The sequence below is a fragment of the Cetorhinus maximus genome, chromosome 3 (assembly GCF_964194155.1).
Source record: "Cetorhinus maximus chromosome 3, sCetMax3.hap1.1, whole genome shotgun sequence".
In the NCBI taxonomy this organism is placed as follows: Eukaryota; Metazoa; Chordata; class Chondrichthyes; order Lamniformes; family Cetorhinidae; genus Cetorhinus; species Cetorhinus maximus.
Window position 1 is genome coordinate 154,906 of NC_135881.1, and position 22,782 is coordinate 177,687.

At 47.0% G+C, this 22,782-nt stretch overlaps 1 protein-coding gene across 1 annotated transcript in view; it reads right to left on the reverse strand.

The window, feature by feature from the left end:
• Nucleotides 1-22,782, reverse strand: part of macf1b (microtubule actin crosslinking factor 1b) — a 383,409-nt gene that overhangs the window by 127,349 nt on the left and 233,278 nt on the right. Inside the window, exons 29-30 of the mRNA XM_078534257.1 lie at nt 14,483-14,671; nt 5,502-5,616 (exon numbers count right to left, since the gene is read on the reverse strand). Coding sequence (XP_078390383.1) covers nt 5,502-5,616; nt 14,483-14,671 — 304 coding nt within the window. The remainder of the gene's footprint in view (nt 1-5,501; nt 5,617-14,482; nt 14,672-22,782) is intronic.

Genomic DNA, 22,782 nt, shown 5'->3' on the forward strand with positions numbered 1-22,782 from the left:
ACAAGAGAGAATCTAACCATGGCATTACTATCACTGAATCCCTCACTATCAACATCCTGGGGCTTACCATTGACCAGAAACTGAACTGGACTAGCCATCTGAATACTGTGGCTACAAGAGCAGGTCAGAGGCTAGGAATCCTGCAATCAGTAACTCACCTCCTGACTCCCCAAAGCCTGTCCATCATTTACAAGTCACAAGTCAAGAGTATGATGGAATACTCCCCACTTGCCTGGATGAGTGCAGCGCCCACAACACTCAAAAAGCTTGACACGGTCAAGGACAAAGCAGCCCATTTGATTGGCACCACATCCACAAACATTCACTCCCTCCACCACCAACGCACAGTAGCAGCAGTGTGTGCCATCTATAAGATGCACTGCAGAAATTCACCAGGGCTCCTTAGACAGCACCTTCCAAACCCACGACCACCTAGAAGTACAAGGACAGCAGATAGATGGGAACACCACCACCTGGAAGTTCCCCTCCAAGTCACTCACCATCCTGACTTGGAAATATATTGCTGTTCCTTCACTGTCACTGGGTCAAAATCCTGGAACTCCCTCCCTAACAGCACTGTGGGTGTACCTACACTACATGGACTGCAGCGGTTCAAGGAGGCAGCTCACCACCACAACCACCACCACCACCTTCTCAAGGGCAACTCGGGATGTTACTCACAATGAGAGGTTGTGGTGGAAGAATTAATCCAGGCTGATCTTTTTGTTTCAAACTGGTTTATTTTCAAAACAACTCCTCAATGCCACTGACTTCTAAGTAGCTTTCACATAAAGTGTTCCAGCTGTATCTTTTTATTCTGTTTAGATGGGATAATCAATGCATATCACCCGTTTAACTAGCAATTGTCTTTAACAAGGTGATTGCCAGGCAGGGTGATTATTTATACATTGACAAGGGGTGGGTAATAATCACTTGCTGAGGCCCACATCCGTGAATGAATTTTTAAAAATGTCTGCCAAGGGGTATGTTACAGACATTCCTCTATGGGGTTCTCCTATGATGAAAGGCTGAGTAAATTGGGGGTATATTTTCTGGAGTTGGGAAGAATGAAAGGTGATGTTATTGAAATATACTAAATTCTGAAGGGGTTTGTTAGGGTGGACACTGAGAGATTGTTTCCACTGGTCGGGGAATCTAAAACACGGGGGCTCAGTCTCAGGATAAGGGGCCGATCATTTAGGACTGAGATGAGGAGAAATTACTTCACTCAAAGGGTTGTGAATCTTTGGAATTTTCTACCCCAGAGGGTTGTGGATGCTCCATTGTTGAACACATTTAAGGCTGGGATAGACAGATTTTTGGTCTCTCAGGGAATTAAGGGATATGGGGAGTGGGCGGGAAAATGGAGTTGAAGCCCATGATTGTGTTGAACGGCAGAGAAGACTTGAGGGGCCGAATGGTCTACTCCTGCTCCAATTTCCTGTCATAGAATTACAGATTCACAGAAATGATACAGGACAGAAGGAGGCCATTCAACCCATCATGTCTGCATCAGCTCTCAAAATGAACAATTCACCCAGCGCCATTGCCCCACCTTCACTCCATAACCCGGCACATTCTTCCTTTTCAGATAACACTCTAATTCCGTTTTGAATGTGTCAATTGACCCTGCCCCCACCAAACTCTCAGACAGTGCATTCCAGATCCTAACCACTTGATTGACCCTGTCTTTACCACACTCTCAGACAGTGCATTCCAGGCCCTTAAAACTCGATTGACCCTGTCTTTACCATACCCTCAGACAGTGCATTCCAGATCCTAACCACTCGATTGACCCTGTCTCCACCACACTCTCAGACAGTGTGTTCCAGACCCTAACCACTCGATTGACCCTGTCTCCACCACACTCTCAGACAGTGTGTTCCAGACCCTAACCACTCGATTGACCCTGTCTCCACCACGCTCTCAGGCAGTGCATTCCAGACCCTAACCACTTGATTGACCCCGTCTCCTCCACACTCTCAGGCAGTGCATTCCAGACCCTAACCACTCGATTGACCCTGCTGACCAACTAAATACATACTTTGGTTCTGTCTTCACAAAATTTTTCGAGGATGTAACTAGTAGAGTTGATGAGGGGGAGCCAGTTGATGTGATTTATTTGGACTTTCAGAAGGCTTTCGACAAAGTCCCACATAAGAGATTAGCATGTAAAATTAAAGCGCATGGGATTGGGGGTAGTGTATTGAGATGGATAGAAAACTGGTTGGCAGACAGGAAACAAAGAGGAGGGATAAATGGGCCTTTGTCCGAATGGCAGGCAGTGACTAGTGGGGTACCTCAGGGATCGGTGTTGAGACCCCAGATATTCACAATATATATTAATGATTTAGATGAGGGAATTAAATGTAATATCTCCAAATTTGCAGATGACACAAAGCTGGGTGGGAGGGTGAGCTGTGAGGAGGATGCAGAGATGCTTCAGTGTGATTTGGACAAGCTGAATAAGTGGGCAAATGCATGGCAGATGCAGTATAATGTGGATAAATGTGAGGTTATCCACTTTGGTAGCAAAAACAGGAAGGCAGATTATTATCTGAATGGCTATAAATTGAGAGAGGGGAATGTGCAACGAGACCTGGGTGTCCTTGTACACCAGTCGCTGAAGGTAAGCATGCAGGTGCAGCAGGCGGTAAAGAAGGCAAATGGTATGTTGGCCTTCATAGCCAGAGGATTCGAGTACAGGAACAGGGATGTCTTGCTGCAATTGTACAGGGCCTTGGTGAGACCACACCTGCAATATTGTGTGCAGTTTTGGTCTCATCTGAGGAAGGATGTTCTTTCTATAGAGGGAGTGCAGCGAAGGTTTACCCAACTGATTCCTGGGATGGCGGGGCTGACATATGAGGAGAGATTGAGTCGGTTAGGATTATATTCGCTAGAGTTCAGGAGAATTAGGCGGGATCTCATAGAAACCTATAAAATTCTAACAGGACTAGGTAGATGCAGGAAGGATGACATACACAGTAAATGGTAGGGCACTGAGGAGTGCGGAGGAACAAAGGGATCTGGGAGTTCAGATACATAATTCCCTGAAAGTGGCGTCACAGGTAGACAGGGTTGTAAAGAAAGCTTTTGGCATACTGACCTTTTAAATCAAAGTATTGAGTATAGGAGTTGGGATGTTATGGTGAGGTTGTATAAGACATTGGTGAGGCCAACTTTGGAGTATTGTGTGCAGTTCTGGTTGCCTAACTACAGGAAGGATATCAGTAAGATTGAGAGAGTGCAGCGAAGATTTACTCGGATGTTGCCGGGTCTTGAGTTGAATTACAGGGAAAGATTAAACAGGTTAGGACTTTATTCCTTGGAGTGTAGAAAAATGAGGGGAGATTTGATAGAAGTTTACAAAATTGTGAGGGGTATAGACAGAGTAAATGCGAGTAGGCTCTTTACACTTAGATTAGGAGAAATAAACACGAGAGGACATGGCTTTAGGGTGAAAGGGGAAAGGTTTAGGGGGAACATTAGGGGGAACTTCTTCACTCAGAGTATGTGAGAGTTTGGAACGAGCTATCATCTGATGTGGTAAATGTGGGCTCACTCTTAAGTTTTAAGAATAAATTAGATAGATACATGGATGGGAGAGGTCTGGAGGGTTATGGACTAGGTCAATGGGACTAGTGGAATAATATTTCGGCACAGACTAGAAGGGCCGAATGGCCTGTTTTCTGTGCTGTAGTGTTCTATGGTTCTATGTTCCCGATGGTGGGGGAGTCCAGAACCAGGGGTCACAGTCTGAGGATATGAGATAGACCATTTAGGACTGAGATGAGGAGAAATTTCTTCAGCCAGAGAGTGGTGAGCCTGTGGAATTCATTACCACAGAAATTGGTTGAGGCCAAAATATTGTATGTTTTCAAGAATGAGTTAGATATAGCTCTTGGGGCGAAAGGGATCAAAGGATATGGGGCGAAATTGGGAGCAGGCTATTGAGTTGGATGATCTGCCATGATCATAATGAATGGTGGAGCAGGCTGGAATGGCCTACTCCTGCTTCTCGTTTCCTAAGTTTCTATGTTTTTAACCACTTGATTGATCCTGTCTCTGCCACACTCTCAGGCTGTGTATTCCAGATCCTAACCATTTCTGCGTGAAAGCATTTCTCCTCATATCACTTTTGCTTCTTTTATGAATTCCTTTCAATCTGTTCCCTCTCGTTCTAGATTCTTTCATGAGGAGGGAACAGTTTCTCCCTCTCCACTCTGCCCAGACCTCTCATGATTTTGAATATCTCTACCAAATCTCCTCCCAGCCTTCTCTTCTCCAAACATAACAGTCTCAACTGCTCCAATCTATCTTTGTAATTGCAGTTTCTCATCTATTCTCGTGAATCTTTTCTGCACTGTCTCCAATACCTTCATATCCTTCCTAAAGTTCAGTGCCTAGAACTGGACACAATACTCTAACTGAGGCTGAACTAGTGACTTACACAAGTTCAACATAACCTCCTTGCTCTTGTACTCTATGCCCCTATTAATAAAGTCCAGTGGCGTAGTGGTATTGTCACTGGGCTAGTTCTCCAATGTAATGCTCTGGGGACCTGGGTTGGAATCCCACAACGACAGATGGTGAAATTTGAATTCATTAATAATTTAGAACCTGGATCCCCAGAGCATTACCAGCGACAATACCACTGCACCACTGCCTCTCCCTTGTAGATGGTGGACAGGCTTTGGTGAATTAAAAAGTCTAATGAAGACCATGAAACCATTGTTGATTGCTGTAAAAACTCATCTGGTTCACTAATGTCCTTTACGGAAGGAAATCTGCCGTCCTTACCTGGTCTGGCCTACATGTGACTCCAGCCCAGCCCCACAGCAATGTGCTTGACCCTTAAAAAATTAGGGATGAGCAATAATTGCTGGCCTAGCCAGTGATGCACACATCCCCTGAATGAGTTTTTTTAAAAGTCAGGAGTGTGATGGAATACTCCCCACTTGCCTGGATGAGTGCAGCTCCAAAAACACTCAAGAAGCTGGACACTATCCAGGACAAAGCAGCCCCGCCTGATCGGCACCTCATCCACAAACGTTCACTCCCTCCACCATCACGGTAGCAGCAGTGTGTACCATCTACAAGGTGCACTGCAGGAATTCACCAAGGCTCTTTCGACAGCAGCTTCCAAACCCACGACCACTACCATCTAGAAGGACAAGGGCAGCAGATAGATGGGAACACCACCACCTGGAAGATCCCCTCCAAGTCACTCACCATCCTGACTTGGAAATATATCACTGTTCCTTCACTGTCGCTGGGTCAAAATCCTGGAACTCCCTCCCTAACAGCACTGCAGGTGTACCTACACCACATGGACTGCAGCGGTTCAAGAAGGCAGCCTACCACCACCTTCTCAAGGGCAACTAGGGATGGGCACTAAATGCTGGCCCAGCCAGTGATGCCCACATCCTAAGAAAGTATTTAAAAAAATGGAAATCTGGAACTTTGACTAGAACTCTCCCATTTTACAGGATCCTTACTGGTTGAGGCACGGAGTTGATGAGAGATGTGATGCTGATTGGCCAGATTTTGGGATGAGGAATTCTTCTCTCTCGCTTTTTCTGGTTTCTTCCTTGTCATTTCATCCAGGAAAACCTGGAAGAAAAAGATGTCAACAATCTATAAAAATATATGTTGTGAAAATCTAGTTCATGCTTTGTACGATTTAGAATATAACTTTTAGTTTTAAGTGTTAAAGTTTCATCTCCAGATAAATGGGGGCATCTGTTTGTGAAACTGGTTAAAACTACTCTGATGTCAATGCCACTCAAACAAGCCTGTGTTTATGAAACTTCTAAGGTAGCCTGTGGTTATCTTGCAAGGTCAGAGGTGACAGTAAAAACTTCAACAATGAATGATCAATCTCTAAACTTGTAATGGAGCAGGGAGTCTGGAGAGAGAGAGAGCAATTACATCCTTTAGCAATATAAATTATTCAAATGGGTTGCAGAATCAAAGGCCAGAATTGTCCGGCCCCTTTGGCACTGGGCATCATGGTGGGCGTTGGGGAATAGATGGCGAGAAGGCCAAAAATAGATTTCAGGCCATCGTGAAACCAGTTTGCGATCATCTGCTCCACCCATCAATTGCATCTCATTATAAGCCTTGCTCGCCAGAATCATCTGAGCAGTTTAGCGTCATTGTATGTCGCATGTTTCAAAACTGTACATAAGCAACGTGCACCTGGCGGGCTGCACTTCGCTCGGGACTTCAAGGCTTGTTCACCGACCATCCTTCGGGCAGCGCTGGCAGTCATCAGCGCCAGGCTTCACAGGCAGCACCACATCACTGTTAGCTGGACTCACCAGCAGGACACTACCCGAGGATGTAACTAGAGGAGTTGATGAGGGGGAGCCAGTGGATGTGGTTTATTTGGACTTTCAGAAGGCTTTCGACAAAGTCCCACATAAGAGATTAGCATGTAAAATTAAAGCGTATGGGATTGGGGGTAGTGTATTGAGGTGGATAGAAAACTGGTTGGCAGAGAGGAAACAAAGAGTAGGAATAAATGGGTCTTTTTCTGAATGGCAGGCGGTGACTAGTGGGGTACCGCAGGGATCGGTGTTGGGACCCCAGATATTCACAATATATATTAATGATTTAGATGAGGGAACTAAATGTAATATCTCCAAATTTGCAGATGACACAAAGCTGGGTGGGAGGGTGAGCTGTGAGGAGGATGCAGAGATGCTTCAGTGTGATTTGGACAAGCTGAGTGAGTGGGCAAATGCATGGCAGATGCAGTATAATGTGGATAAATGTGAGGTTATCCACTTTGGTAGCAAAAACAAGAAGGCAGATTATTATCTGAATGGCTATAAATTGAGAGAGGGGAATGTGCAACGAGACCTGGGTGTCCTTGTACACCAGTCGCTGAAGGTAAGTATGCAGGTGCAGCAGGCGGTAAAGAAGGCAAATGGTATGTTGGCCTTCATATCCAGAGGATTCGAGTACAGGAACAGGGATGTCTTGCTGCAATTGTACAGGGCCTTGGTGAGACCACACCTGGAATATTGTGTGCAGTTTTGGTCTCCTTATCTGAGGAAGGATGTTCTTGCTATAGAGGGAGTGCAGCGAAGGTTTACCCAACTGATTCCTGGGATGGCGGGACTGACAGATGAGGAGAGATTGAGTCAGTTAGGATTATATTTGCTGGAGTTCAGAAGAATGAGGGGGGATCTCACATAAACTTATTAACTTCCAACAGGACTAGACAGGGTAGATACAGGAAGGATGTTCCCGATGGTGGGGGAGTCCAGGACCAGGGGTCACAGTCTGAGGATATGGGGTCGGCCATTTAGGACTGAGATGAGGAGAAATTTCTTCTCCCAGAGAGTGGTGAACCTGTGGAATTCGCTACCACAGAAAGTATTTGAGGCCAAAACATTGTATGTTTTCAAGAAGGAGTTAGATATAGCTCTTGGGGCGAAAGGGGTCAAAGGGTATGGGGAGAAAGCGGGAGCCGGCTATTGAGTTGGATGATCAGCCATGATCATAATGAATGGCAGAGCAGGCTCGAAGGGCCGAATGGCCTACTCCTTCTCTTATTTTCTATGTTTCTATGTTACCAGACCAGCCGTAAGGATGGGGTGGCTTCTCAACGGCTGCAGGGCTAGGGCTTGCTTGGGGAAGGGGGAAAAGTGGCCTTAGACAAGGCAAGAGGCTGCAGGGTGAGGGCTGTACTGAGAAGGATGGTATCCCAGGGTGTGTGTGGGGCACATATTGATTTGTGAAAGCCACCTTGAGGCTAGGAACCCTGCAGCGAGTAACTCACCTCCTGACTCCCCAAAGTCTGTCCACCATCTACAAGGCACAAAGTCAGGAGTGTGATGGAATACTCCCCACTTGCCTGGATGAGTGCAGCTCCCACAACACTCAAGAAGCTGGACACTGTCCAGGAAAAAGCAGCTGTTTGATTGGCACCACATCCACAAATATTCACTCCCACCACCACCGATGCACAGTAGCAGCAGTGTGTACCATCTACAAGATGCGCTGCAGAAACTCACCAAGGCTCCTCCTTCCAAACCCACAACCACTATCATCTAGAAGGACAAGGGCAGCAGATAGATGGTAACACCACCACCTGGAGGTTCCCCTCCAAGTCACTCACCATCCTGACTTGGAAATATATCACCGTTCCTTCACTGTCACTGAGTCAAAATCCTGGAACTCCCTCCCTAACAGCACTGTGGGTGTACCTACACCACATGGACTGCAGTGGTTCAAGAAGGCAACTCACCACCACCTTCTCAAGGGTAATTAGAGATGGGCAATAAATGCTGGCCCAGCCAGCGAAGCCCACATCCTGAGAATGAATTTTTAAAAACATGGCCTCAAGATGGTGAGGGCTGAGGAGGCATCTCCAGAGGAGATGAGGCCAGATGGAGATGTGAGGGTGTGTGTGTGAGAGAGTGAGTGGTGATGTCCCTTGAGCTGGCAGTGAGTGAGATGCCAGTGAATGTGTATTGGGGTTGTGAGTGTGTGAGTTTAGAGTGATGAGATGGTTGCCTTACCCTGGTGGCACAGGTTTTCTGCACTGCAGTGTTGGCCCTGATCACCATTGCCGCTGTCTCCGAAGCCGGAGTGGTGACATTGATGGGCCTCCTGTGGCCAGGGTGGGGTAGAGGTCTTTGCGATGGGCTCCAACAGTGTCCAAAAGGCGTCCCAGGGAAACGCCACTGAATCAGAGGACTGCAATCTTCTTGCTTTTCGGGTGCCCTCCTGGGCTGAAGCATTGAGCAGTGTGCGTGTGGCTGCAGTTTAAATATGGTGCCCTGCCTGAGGAAGTGGCAAGGTAATGGCATGGTGGGCAAATCGGAGGCTGCCCGCCAGCGAGATGACATGTTTCCTGTGGCTGCATAATTAATGAGGTGGGAATGGGATGATAAGGTGTGAAAAGCCGCCAGTGGGGACAGCGGGTAAAATCACTTTTTTCCTGCCCATTACTGGACTTTATGCAAATCTGGGATGACTTAGCCCAAAGAGTTGTGATGAAGGTAAAATAATTTGTTTGCATTTCTGTTTGAATCATGCCATGGTAGAGGACATAGAAAACTTCCCAAACATCCTTGAAAGTCAAGAGATCATAGGGAGGAATGAACTTAATACAGTCACCATCACCAGGGAAAGGGTGGGAGGGAGAATATTAGACCTAAAGGCTGACAAGTCCCTGGGGACCTGCATCCCAGGGTCTTAAAATAATTGGCTGCCAAGATAGCAGATGCATTAGCTTTAATTATCCAAAATTCATTAGATTCTGAAAAGGTCTCAGCAGATTGGAAAATAGTTAATGTAACATGTTTATTCAAGGAAAGGAGGAAACTATAGGCCAGTTAGCTTAACATCTGTCATAGGGAAATTGCTGGACTCCATTATTAAGGAGGTTTTAGCAGGATACTTAGAAAATCATAATCGGATCAGGTAGAACCAACATGGTTTTGTGAAATGGAAATCGTGTTGAACTAATCTGTTAGTCATTTGGTAGTACAGAAATTAAGTATTGCTGAAAAAGGAGATTTTTTAAAAATTCAATTCATGGGATGTGGGCTTCGCTGGCCGGGCCACCATTTATTGCCCATCCCTAATCTTGAGAAGGTGGTGAACTGCCACCTTGAACCGCTGCAGTCCATGTTGCTCGAGGGGCCAAATGGTCTATTCCTGTTCCTATTTCTTATATTCTTATGTAATGCCATTGGAAATCAAGGGGCGATGGTTAGATTCTCTCTTGTTGGAGATGGTCATTGCCTGGCATTTGTGTGGCGCAAATGTTACTTGCCACTTCTCAGCCCAAGCCTGGATATTGTCCAGGTCTTGCTGCATTTGGACATGGACTGCTTCAGTATCTGAGGAGTCGCGAATGGTGTTGAACATTGTGCAATCATCAGCAAACATCCCCACTTCTGACCTTATGATCGAAGGAAGGTTATTGATGAAGCAGCTGAAGATGGTTGGGCCGAGGACATTACCCTGAGGAACTCCTGCAGTGATGTCCTGGAGCTGAGATGATTGACCTCCAACAACCACAATCATCTTCCTTTGTGCTAGGTATGACTCCAACCAGTGGAGAGTTTTCCCCCTGATTCCCATTGACTCCAGTTTTGCTAGGGCTCCTTGATGCCACACTTGGTCAAATACTGCCTTGATGTCAAGGGCAGACACTCTCACCTCACCAGTTCAGCTCTTTTGTCCATGTTTGAACCAAGGCTGTAATGAGGTCAGGAGCTGTGTGGCCCTGGCGGAACCCAAACTGGGCATCAGTGAGCAGATTATTGCTAAGCAAGTGCCGCTTGATAGCACTGTTGATGACCCCTTCCATTACTTTACTGATGATCAAGAGTAGACTGATGGGGTGGTAATTGGTTTTTATTTGTCCTGCTTTTTGTGTACAGGACATACCTGGGCAATTTTCCACATAGCCAGGTAGATGCCAATATTGTAGCTGTACTGGAACAGCTTGGCTAGGGGCGCGGCAAGTTCTGGAGCACAAGCCTTCAGTACTATTCCTGGAATATTGTCAGGCCCCATAGTCTTTGCAGTAGCCAGTGCCTTCAGCCGTTTCTTGATATCATATGGAGTGAATTGAATTGGGTGAAGACTGGCATCTGTGATGCTGGGGACCTCCGGAGGAAGCTGAGATGGATCATCCACTCGGCACTTCTGGCTGAAGATTGTAGCAAATGCTTCAGCCTTATCTTTTGCACTGATGTGCTGAGTGACCCCATGTTTGTGGAGCCCCTCCTCCAGTGAGTTTAATTGTCCACCACCATTATTTTAAAAGTATATAATTGCTTTAGAAACAGTTCAGAGAAAGTTCACTGGACTCATTCCTGGGATGAAGGGATTGTCTTATGTAGAAAGTTTGAGCAGGTTGGGCCTATACCCATTGGAGTTTAGAAGAATTGAAACATATATGATCCTGAGGGAACTTTGGAGAGTGAATACCCAGAGGATGTTTCCTCTTGTGCGGGAGACTAAAACTAAGGGACATTGTTTAAAAATAAGAGGTCTCCCTTGAAAGACAGATGTGAGGAGAAACATTTTCTCCCAAAGGGTCATTTGTGTGTGGAATTCTCTTCCGCAGAAAGTATCGGAGGCTGGGTCTTTGAATTTATTCAAGGCTGAGTTAGACAGATTTTTGGTCGACAGGGAGTCAAGGGTTGTGGGGGCAGACAGGAAAATGGGGGCTGAGACCACAACCAGATCAGCCATCATCTTATTGAATTGTAAAGCAGACTCGAAGAGTCAAATGCCCTACTCCTGCTCCTTTGTTCCTATGTTTCCTATGTTCCAAAACATGCCATGTTGCCATTGAGATAGTGTTTCAGAGTGGACCCTTGGTCAGAACGTTATTTTTTAAAATTTATCCATTTGTGTTTGCTAACAGAAGCAGACAGTTCAATTTGGATTTCGTGAGTTAAAAGCAGCTGGCAAATTTGTTCTAGCTTGCCAGTGAGTGGAAGCTACAGTAGTCCTCACAGAGCATTGTGGCAAAAGCAGTCAGCATAACGAGTTAGCTTGGAAAGAGCTGTACAGGGTGTACAGGATTAGACTGGGAAAAAGCAGTCCTTGTATGTTCAAAGCTAGAACAAGGAGCTGAAGAGTCAACAGTAATGAGACCTTTATAGAAAACTGGGGCATCAGTTAATGGAAGGATCTCCATGTAATTTGACCTAGAGGAACAGCTGGAAGACAGGAAAATTTAAGTAAATTCCAGAGGGTTGTGGCCTACCTTTGGGTTGGTCCCAGGAAAAGTGAATGAGCCTTCAAGAATCCCTAAGTTCATAAGATAAGGAACTCTTGGGTTGTGGGGGGTAGGGTAGAGGCTGTTTAAGAAAAATAGAACTGAGTTTATAGCATAAGTCACTTTAAACTCCAGTCTAAAGTTTAAACATTAACGGTCCCTATCAGGATCATAAAATATAGAGGAAATTGCAGAGATGTAAAATCCCTTGAGCAGTTATGTTGGGAGTTTAAATGTTCTAAGATTGACTGGGATAGTCATAATCATAGTCTTTACAGCACAGAAGGAGGCTATTCAGCCCACAGAGTCTATGCTGGCTCTCTGTGGACCAAATCAGTCAGTCCCATTCTCCCGCTCTATTCCTGTAAGTTTATTTCCCTCAAGTGAGAATCCAATTTCCTTTTGAAATCTTCATGGTCTCCACTTCCACCACCCTCGTGGGCAGCGAGTTCCAGGTCATCACCACTCACTGCGTAAAAAAGTTCTTCCTCACATCCCCCTCTCTCTCTTCCCAAAATATTAAATGTGTCCCTTAGTCCTTGCACCTTCAGGTCACCACAATTTAGGAAGGATGTGAGGGTCCTTGAGAGGGTGCAGAGGAGATTTACCGGAATGGTTCCAGGGATGAGGGATTTTTGCTTGAAAGTTCGGCTGGAGAAGCTGGTGGACCATCAGCTAATGGGAACAATGTGATCTTGTACACCCCTATCAAATTCCCTCTCAATCTCCTTCGCTCCAAGGAGAACAGCCCCAGCTTCTGCAACCTGAAGGGTTCTCAAAATTCCCACATTTTTCATATCATCAACAAGGATATGACTTTTGGACTTTTACCTGAAGCCAGACAACGAGAGGAGACAGATTACGCATTCTTCCCTTTAAAACAATCAACCCAGAGAAAGACACGAAACTAAAGCCCATCAAAATCTTGCATAAATAATCGCTACTAACTACGGGGGCAGGAAGACCACAATCTGCAATTATGCGAACCCATCAATACTCCACACATACAATGGCTTTCAGTTCAAGACTAGTTACGGGGGCAGGAAAACAATGATAAACATCATGCGAGCCCATTAAAAACAACGGGACAACAATCACCTGGGGAAGCCCACCCAAAATCAAACAAAGAACTAACCTTGATTTGGATTGAGATAAGAAATTCGAAAAAAAACAGTATAACTGGGCCAGCAGTTTTGGGCAATGAGCAGTTTTGAAAGGAGACACAGAAGGGTGAGCAGTTTTGAAAGCAGAGCTGGAGAGTAAGCAATTGGGAGCGGTTGAAGTCGAGTTTAAGTGGGAGCTGAGCCAAGCGGAGGGAGGAGGTCTGGAGGTTTGCAGGCCCGCAGGCAACATCACGGTGAGGGGCACGGGGTGGCAGGCTTAACCGAAGACAACAAGGCCGCAACCGCAGCCCTCCACGAAGATCGACCACCCACAACTGCGCCCTCCACGAAGATCGACCACCCACAACCGCGCCCTCCACCCAACTGAAGAACCTTCGCAGATTCCACAGACCAGGACCACGTGGGGACAGCAGGCCCCAGAGGACACAAAGAGCGTACCCCAAAACTGCAACCGGTTTACCTGGCTGGATTTCGAACTGTCAAGGAACCCTGGTTGGTGAGCATGATCCCTGACCTCTCCTAGTTCAATTTGGTTAGGTTTTGGGGGTGGGACAAGGGTAAGGGGATTAGTAGCGTGATTTTCCCTCGTTATGCCGTGTGTTCCCCATTCTTAACTGAGTGTACTTTGTAGGTCTGTATAATCTCAGTGTAATCCTAATGTTATAAGTTCATTTGTGACTTCAATAAACTTTTTTTCTTGCACCAAAACCAGTTGTCTGCTGCACTTTGTCACAACTCCCAAATAAGTCCAAGGTCTAGAACCCAGGGAGTGGGAGCGATTCAAACCGCTCAGAAGTCAGAGGTGGAGCTGACACACACACCACCCCCCTAAAAACCCAACCTTGTAACTAAAATCCCTCATCCCTGGACCTGTTCTGGTAAATCCTCTCCTCACCCTCTCAGACACTCACATCCTTCCTAAACTGTGGTGACCAGAACTGGGCACAAGATTCTAGTTGTGGCCTAACCAGAGCTTCAACATTGAGTCAGGTAATTTTTATGGTTACACCATGTGAAACAATTGGAACAATTGTTACATTAACAGAGATAGAGAGTAGAAGAAATGTCTGGAGGATTAACTGGAACAGGTGAAAGTGATGGTTATAAACAGTGGGAGATTGGAATATGGGTGGAATTTAACTGTTGATTGGTCAGGTTATTGTGTTTGTAATGGGTCTGTAATATGTTAGCATTCTTGCTGGTGATTGGTCAACAGTTTAGCATTACACGTTATTATGTTTCTTGATGTGAGGGAAACCAGATGTCACCTGTAGACAAGGCTGCAGATGGGGGGTGGTGATGCAGATAGACCTCCAGGGCCCCTGGGGTCTCCCGGGGCGGAGCTCGGTCCCCAGGGGGCCCCGGAGCGGAGCTCGGTCCCTGAGGGGGAGGCCCGGGGCAGAGCTCGGTCCGCGAGAGGGAGACCCCGGGGCGGAGCTCGGTCCTTGGCCCTGTCCAGCTCCGTCCCCTGGGCGTCCATCTGGAAGGTTGTGTTGAGAATCGTTTATCATTTCAATGACCTTCGATTTGAGAGTTTCAATCCTTGTCCTTGGGACCTGACACGGGACACAGTTTAGTGCAGAGGGGTCCTTACTTGATGCTGTGATATTAACTCCTCCATTTGTACAATGTTATCAGGGAGAGGCTCCTGATCTCTCAGAGACAGTGACTCTGCTGCATCCAGTATCCAGTCCTGGAGACGACCTAACTCCTGTTGCTCTGACACCTGGGACGATAGGGCTGCCTCAACTCGATCTCCCTGCAGATGGACACAGCTCAACACCTGAAATACAACATTAAAAATATGAGGCTGATGTCAGCCAACTCCAAAACAGCACAAACAGATAGACAGGCTGGGCAAAACACAGCAACTACCACAAACCACCGGGAGTCCAGACTAACCTCTTTAAAACCTACTCAATCTAATCCCACTCTCCCCCTCAATCCCCACACCCTTTAATGCCCCCCCCCAATCTAATCCCACTCTCCCCCTCACTCCCCACACCCTTTAATATCCCACCCAGTCTAATTCCACTCTCCCCCTCACTCCCCACACCCTTTAATATCCCACCCAGTCTAATTCCACTCTCCCCCTCACTCCCCACACCCTTTAATATCCCCCCCAGTCTAACCCCCCACTCTCCCCCTCACTCCCCGCACCCTTTAATACCCCACCCAGTTTAATCCTGCTCTCCCCCTCACTCCCCACACCCTTTAATATCCCACCCAGTCTAATCCCGCTCTCCCCCTCACTCCCCACACCCTTTAATACCCCACCCAGTCTAATTCCACTCTCCCCCTCACTCCCCACACCCTTTAATATCCCACCCAGTCTAATCCCACTCTCCCCCTCACACCCCGCACCCTTTAATATCCCACCCAGTCTAATCCCACTCTCCCCCTCACTCCCCGCACCCTTTAATATCCCACCCAGTCTAATCCCACTCTCCCCTCACCGTTTAATATCCCCCCCCAGTCTAATCCCACACTCCCCTTCACTCTCTGCACCCTTTAATATCCCACCCAGTCTAATCCCACTCTCCCCTTCACTCTCTGCACCCTTTAATATCCCACCCAGTCTAATCCCACTCTCCCCCTCACTACCCGCACCCTTTAATATCCCACCTAGACTAATCCCACTCTCCCCCTCACTCTTTGCACCCTTTAATATCCCACCCAGTCTAATCCCACTCTCCTCCTCACTCTCTGCACCCTTTAATATCCCACCCAGTCAAATCCCACTCTCCCCCTCACTCCCCGCACCCTTTAATATCCCACCCAGTCTAATCCCACTCTCCCCCTCACTCCCCGCACCCTTTAATGTCCCCCCCAGTCTAATCCCACTCTCCCTCTCACTCCCCACACCCTTTAATATCCCACCCAGTCTAATTCCACTCTCCCCCTCATTCCCCACACCCTTTAATATCAGACCCAGTCTAATCCCGCTCTCCCCCTCACTCCCCGCACCCTTTAATATCCCACCCAGTCTAATTCCCACTCTCCCCCTCACTCCCCGCACCCTTTAATATCCCACCCAGTCTAATTCCACTCTCCCCCTCATTCCCCACACCCTTTAATATCAGACCCAGTCTAATCCCGCTCTCCCCCTCACTCCCCGCACCCTTTAATATCCCACCCAGTCTAATTCCCACTCTCCCCCTCACTCCCCGCACCCTTTAATATCAGACCCAGTCTAATCCCGCTCTCCCCCTCACTCCCCGCACCCTTTAATATCCCACCCAGTCTAATTCCCACTCTCCCCCTCACTCCCCGCACCCTTTAATATCCCACCCAGTCTAATTCCACTCTCCCCCTCATTCCCCACACCCTTTAATATCAGACCCAGTCTAATCCCGCTCTCCCCCTCACTCCCCGCACCCTTTAATATCCCACCCAGTCTAATTCCCACTCTCCCCCTCACTCCCCGCACCCTTTAATATCCCACCCAGTCTAATCCCACTCTCCCCCTCACTCCCCGCACCCTTTAATATCCCGCCCCCCCCAGTCTAATGCCACTCTCACTCTCTCCAACACTCCCCTTTATCCTGTAACATACCAGAAATGTTGGGGAACACAGGGTTTAGTGAAAGGGAGGAACTGAAAGAAATCAGTATTAGTAGGGAAATGGTGTTGGGGAAATTGATGGGATTGAAGGCTGATAAATCTCCAGGGCCTGATAATCTACATCCCAGAGTATTTAAAGAAGTGGCCCCAGAAATAGTGGATGCATTGGTGGTCATCTTCCGAGATTCTATAGACTCTGGAACAGTTCCTACAGATTGGAGGGTAGCTAATGTAACCCCACTATTTAAAAAGGGAGGTAGAGAGAAAACAGGGAATTATAGACCAGTCAGCCTGACGTCGGTAGTGGGGAAAATTCTAGAGTCCATTATAAAAGATTTAATAGCTGAGCACTTGGAAAACAGTGGCAGAATCGGACAGGGTCAGCATGGATTTATGAAAGGGGAATCATGCTTGACAAATCTACTGGAATTTTTCGAGGATGTAACTAGTAGAGTTGATGAGGGGGAGCCAATGGATGTGGTTTATTTGGACTTTCAGAAGGCTTTCGACAAAGTCCCACATAAGAGATTAGTGTGTAAAATTAAAGCGCATGGGATTAGGGGTAGTGTATTGAGATGGATAGAAAACTGGTTGGCAGACAAGAAACAAAGAGTAGGAATAAACGGGTCTTTTTCTAAATGGCAGGCAGTGACTAGTGGGGTACCACAGGGATCGGTGCTGGGATCACAGTTATTTACAATATATATTAATGATTTTGATGAGGGAATTAAATGTAATATCTCCAAATTTGCAGATGACACAAAGCTGGTTGGGAGGGTGAGCTGTGAGGAGGATGCAGAGATGCTTCAGTGTAATTTGGATAAGCTGAGTGAGTGGGCAAATGCATGGCAGATGCAGTATAATGTGGATAAATGTGAGGTTATCCATTTTGGTAGCAAAAACAGGAAGGCAGATTATTATCTGAATGGCTGTAAATTGAGAGGGGGGAATGTGCAATGAGACCTGCATGTCCTTGTACACCAGTCGCTGAAGGTAAGCATGCAGGTACAGCAGGCGGTAAAGAAGGCAAATGGTATGTTGGCCTTCATAGCCAGAGGATTCGAGTACAGGAACAGGGATGTCTTGCTGCAATTATACAGAGCCTTGGTGAGACCACACCTGGAATATTGTGTGCAGTTTTGGTCTCCTTATCTGAAGAAGGATGTACTTGCTATAGAGGGAGTGCAGCGAAGGTTTACCCGACTGATTCCTGGGATGGTGGGATTGACATATGAGGAGAGATTGAGTCGATTAGGATTATATTCGCTGGAGTTCAGAAGAATGAGGGGGATCTCATAGAAACCTATAAAATTCTAACAGGACTAGGCAGGGTAGATGCAGGAATGATATTCCTGATGGTGGGGGAGTCCAGAACCAGGGGTCACAGTCTGAGGAAATGGGGTAGACCATTTAGGACTGAGATGAGGAGAAATTTCTTCACCCAGAAAGTGGTGAACCTGTGGAATTCGTTACCACAGAAAGTAGTTGAGACCAAAACATTGTATGTTTTCAAGAGGGAGTTAGATATAGCTCTTGGGGCGAAAGGGATCAAAGGATATGGGGAGAAAGCGGGAGCAGGCTATTGAGTTGGATGATCAGCCATGATCATAATGAATGGTGGAGCAGGCTCGAAGGGCCAAATGGCCTACTCCTGCTCCTAGTTTCTTTGTTTCTTATATTCTTCTTTTTTCTTCCCAATAGGGAGTCTTGTGACTATGCGTCGACAATGGTTGGAGTAATAAAGATTTTGTTAACATTTTTTTGATAGTTAGTCTCAGTTACCACAGGATAAGCAGCCTTTGACCTGCTACCTCCTGATACTAACATTGACCTTGTGATTTCTGATGAGTAAAGCTGTTGACTGCGGGAAGTTATTGTTGGGCTGGTCAGACAGACAATAAAGTGACGACTGGAATTCAGTCTGGAGGTGTGTGAGGTAATGCTTTTGGGGAAGGTAAGAAATGGCACATTAAATGTTAGGATGCTAAGGTGCATTGCTAGAATGATTAGAAAGGACCTTTTTCCTTTAACTGAGCGGTCAATACTGAGGTTTGAAGTATTTGGCGGAAGGATTAGACAGAAACTGTGGTGCAATTTTTTCACCGAGTGGGTAGTGGGGATCTGGAACTCACGGGCCAGGGTTTTCTGTGCCTGCTGACGTTGGGCGTGTTCAGTGGTGTGAGCAGACAATATGGCGTGATACGTTTCACAACGGTGTGAAACCAGTTTGCGATTGTCCACTAAGCCCTCCAATGGTGGGCCACCTTTCCCGCTATCGGACGTCGGGAACCTCACTGTAATACATCAGCATGTCGTTATTAGGCCTGCCCACTGGAATCATGCCCATCACCCACCCCCTGCCCCCCAACGGATTGTCCATCTACATCGCCAGGAAAGCATGTCGACGTGTTTCACAACAGCATATAAAAGGCGGGCTGCACTTTGAGGGGAACTCGGAGGTGAGTGCACAGTAACATTGTGCAGTGCTCACCAGAGTCACCTGTTAGACTTCAAGCTTGAGGGCCATTGGCGGGGGGGCAGTTCAGGGCAGCCCTGCCATTGAGGCGACTTGTGAGGGGGGCAAGGCCTGCCCTGCCATTGAATATAGCACACAAGCATTCGGGGTGGGGATAGAGTGGGCGAGGGAAGCAGCCACGCATTAGGCAATCCTTGTATAAAGTGACCATTCCTCTGAAGCTGAGACAGTTCAGGCACAGCCACATTGATATGATTGGAGTTGGGCCTGTAGCTTATCTGCCCACTCAAGCATCACAGAGGCATCAAAGTAACACCAAGTGCTCCAGAGCTTTTCACCCCTCGGGCATAGACTGCAAACTAACGAGTGTTTTAATGGACTGTAGAAGAGTTGGACAACTGCACACGTTGTACAATCTCCTTGCTAAATCTGGCCATGGAGCAGTCACTGGTGGAGATGCTCACAGCCCCTTGCAATGTCATCATCCCGGTTTGGACCAGTCTCCCCCATGGTTCAAGCTAACAGTGCAGCCTTGCAGTGTGGGTTAGGAGAATGTCTGTGCCTGAGCTGAGAGCACAGCCTGCAGTCCAGTGGGCAAAGCTGCTGCCAATCGGTCAGGTGGAGTGGGGCGGAGGTGGGTGAGGTTTCGGGCAGCCATGCAGCGCACTAAACTCTGAACATCTGTATGGTGGCCAGCACTCTCTGGGAAGTGTTGAGGGGCCTTCAGGCTTAACCAAGAGAGGTTCTTAGTACACCTATGCTAACCACGTGTCTCTCTCTTTCATCCTGCAGGAGAGGCACATCAGGATCATGGAGCCTGGTGAACTAACTGAATGCCCGATGGCCTACAGAGAGCGAAGACAATGGAGGAGAGAGCGACTGAGGCTCCTGGCTATGCTGAGGCAGGAGCAGCACCCTCAGGAAGAAGGAGTGGCTGGAGCTCCTGCACTGGAGTGCTGCTTTGGGCTGCATTTGAGTGCTTGAGTTTGGTGAGTGGAGGAGTTTTAAGGGTAAATATAATTTAATAGTTAATTTCTATCTACAATCTAGTCTTTATTTAATTAAGCAATTAAGTCACTCTTTGGGTTGGGAGAAGGTGAGTTTTTGTCCAGCTTTAAAACAGGGCTCTTTCAGACTCTACCTGCAGCTGCAGCTAGTTAATTAGTTAACATTTTTCAGAAACTAGATTCTGACAGCATAAAAGCAAGCCGTCTACAGTGCTGCCTTGTCTGCATTTGAGTGCGTCAGTTGGAGTTTGGTGAGAGGGAGTTCACTGAAGGGAGAAGGAGGTGATCCTTTCATTTTCTACCCATCCTCAGAAAGAAGAGCAACGGCCTTGGTAAGTGGAACTTTATGAGTATTTCTACTGTCCTTAATATTCTGTAAACTACACAAAGTAAAAGTAAAGGGAATAATTTAAGGGTAAGTCATGGTAGGGCAGCTCGGTCATGTGGAATGCTCCTCCTGTGCAATGTGGGAAATCAGGGATAATCCCAGTCTCCGGGGCCACCACGTGTGCACAAAGTGTCTCCAGCTGCAGCTACCTGAAATCTGCGTTTTGGATCTGGAGCAGCAGCTGGAGTCACTGGAGCAGCCACAAGGCCAAGATCTTCGTGGATAGCACGTACAGTGAGGTGGTCACACTGCAAGTAAAGAGTGCACAGGCAGAAAGGGAATGGGAAACCGCCAGACAGAGTAAAAGCACTAGGCAGGTAGTGCAGGAGTCCCTTAGGTCCATCTCCCTCTCCAACAGGTTTTCTGTTTTGGATACTGCTGGGGGAGATGGTTTCTCAGGGGAAAGCAGCATGAGCCAAGTCCGAGGCACCCCGAGTGGCTAGCTGCACAGAGTGGGGGAAAGAAGAGTGGGAGAGCAATAGTGATAGGGGATTCTATCGTAAGGGGAACAGATAGACAGATAGCGGCTGCAGACGTGACTCCAGGATGGTATGTTGCCTCCCTGGTGCCAGGGTCAAGGATGTCACTGAACGGCTGCAGGACATTCTGAAGGGGGAGGGTGAACAGCCAGAGGCTGTGGTCCATATCAGCATAGTTAAAAGAGAGAAGAGGTCCTGCAAGCAGAATATAGGGAGCTCAAAAATAAATTAAAAAGCAGGACCTCAAAAATAACAATCTCAGGATTAATCCAAGTGCCATGTGCTAGCAAGATCAGGAACAGGAGAATAGACCAGATGAATGCGTGGCTGGAGAGATGGTATGGCAGGGAGGGATTTAGATTCCTGAGGCATTGGGACCAATTCTGGGGAAGATGGGACCTATACAAACTGGACGGGTTTCACCCTAGCCGGACTGGGACCAATATCCTTATAGGGATATTCGCTCGTGCTGTGGGGGAGGGTTTAAATTAGATTGGCAGGGGTTTGGGAACCTGAGCAGGGAGACACAAGAGGGGGAAACAGCGAATTACAGACCAGTTAGCCTAACATCAGTAGTATGGAAAATGCTAGAGTCTATTATAAAGGATGTGATAACAGGACACTTAGAAAATATCAACAGGATTAGACAAAGTCAACATGGATTTATGAAAGACAAATCATGTTTGACAAACCGACTGGAGTTCTTAGAGGATGTAACTAGCAGAATAGAAAAGGGAGAATCAGTGGATGTGGTGTATTTGGATTTTCAGAAAGCTTTTGAGAAAGTCCCATGTAAGAGGTTAGTGGGTAAAATTAAAGCAGGCAGGAAACTGAGAGTAGGAATGAAGGGGTCTTTTTCAGAGTGGCAGGTGGTGACTAGTGGGGTTCCAACTAGATTTGGTTTTATGCAATGCTTGGGCCCCAGCTATTCGCAATATATATCAATGATTTGGATGAGCGAACTAAATGCAATATTTTGAAGTTTGCTGATAACATGAAACTTGGTGGGAATGTGAGCGATGAGGTGTACAGAGGCTTCAAGGTGATTTAGACAGGTTGAGTGAGTGGGCAAATACATGGCAGATGCAGTATAATGTGGATAAGTGTGAAGTTGTCCACTTTGGTAGGAAAAACAGAATGGCAGAGTATTATTTAAATGGTGATAGATTGGGAAATGTTGATGTACAAAGGGACCTGGGTGTCCTTGTACACCAATCACTGAAAGCAAGCATGCAGGTGCAGCAAGGAGTTACAAAGCGAAATGGTATGTTGGCCCTCATTGCGAGAGGACTTGAGTACAGGAGCAAGGATGTCTTACTGTAGCTGTACAGGGCCTTGGTGAGACCACACCTGGAGTATTGTGTGTAGTTTTGGTCTCCTTACCTAAGAAAGGATATACTTGCCATAGAAGGAGTGCAGCGAAGGTTCACCAGACTGATTCCTGGGATGGCAGGATTGTCATATGGGGAGAGATTGGGTCGATTAGGTCTGTATTCACTGGAGTTTAGAAGAATGAGAGGGGATCTCATTGAAACATATAAAATTCTGACAGGGATGGACAGACTGGATGCAGGGATGATGTTTCCTCTGGCTGGGGGGGTCTAGAACAAGGGGTCACAGTCTCAGCACATGGGGTAGATCATTTAGGACTGAGATGAGGAGAAACTTCTTCACTCAGAGGGTGGCGAACCTGTGGAATTCTCTACCACAGAGGCTGTGGGGGCCAAGTCACTGAATATATTTAAGAAGGAAATATAGAGATTTTTAGGGGAGAATTTTTATCTTGGGGGTGGGTGCACACTCGACCCGACCGAGCGTAAAATGACGTACGATGATGTCGGGTGAGCGTCCCAATAGTACACGCAATACTTCAGTTGGTGGGCGCATGTTGGAGTGGGCAGTGTGCCAGCCAACAATTAAAAGGCCTATTAAGGCCATTGAAAAGTTAATTGAGAGAAATCTTTTGCTGCCCGTCCAACC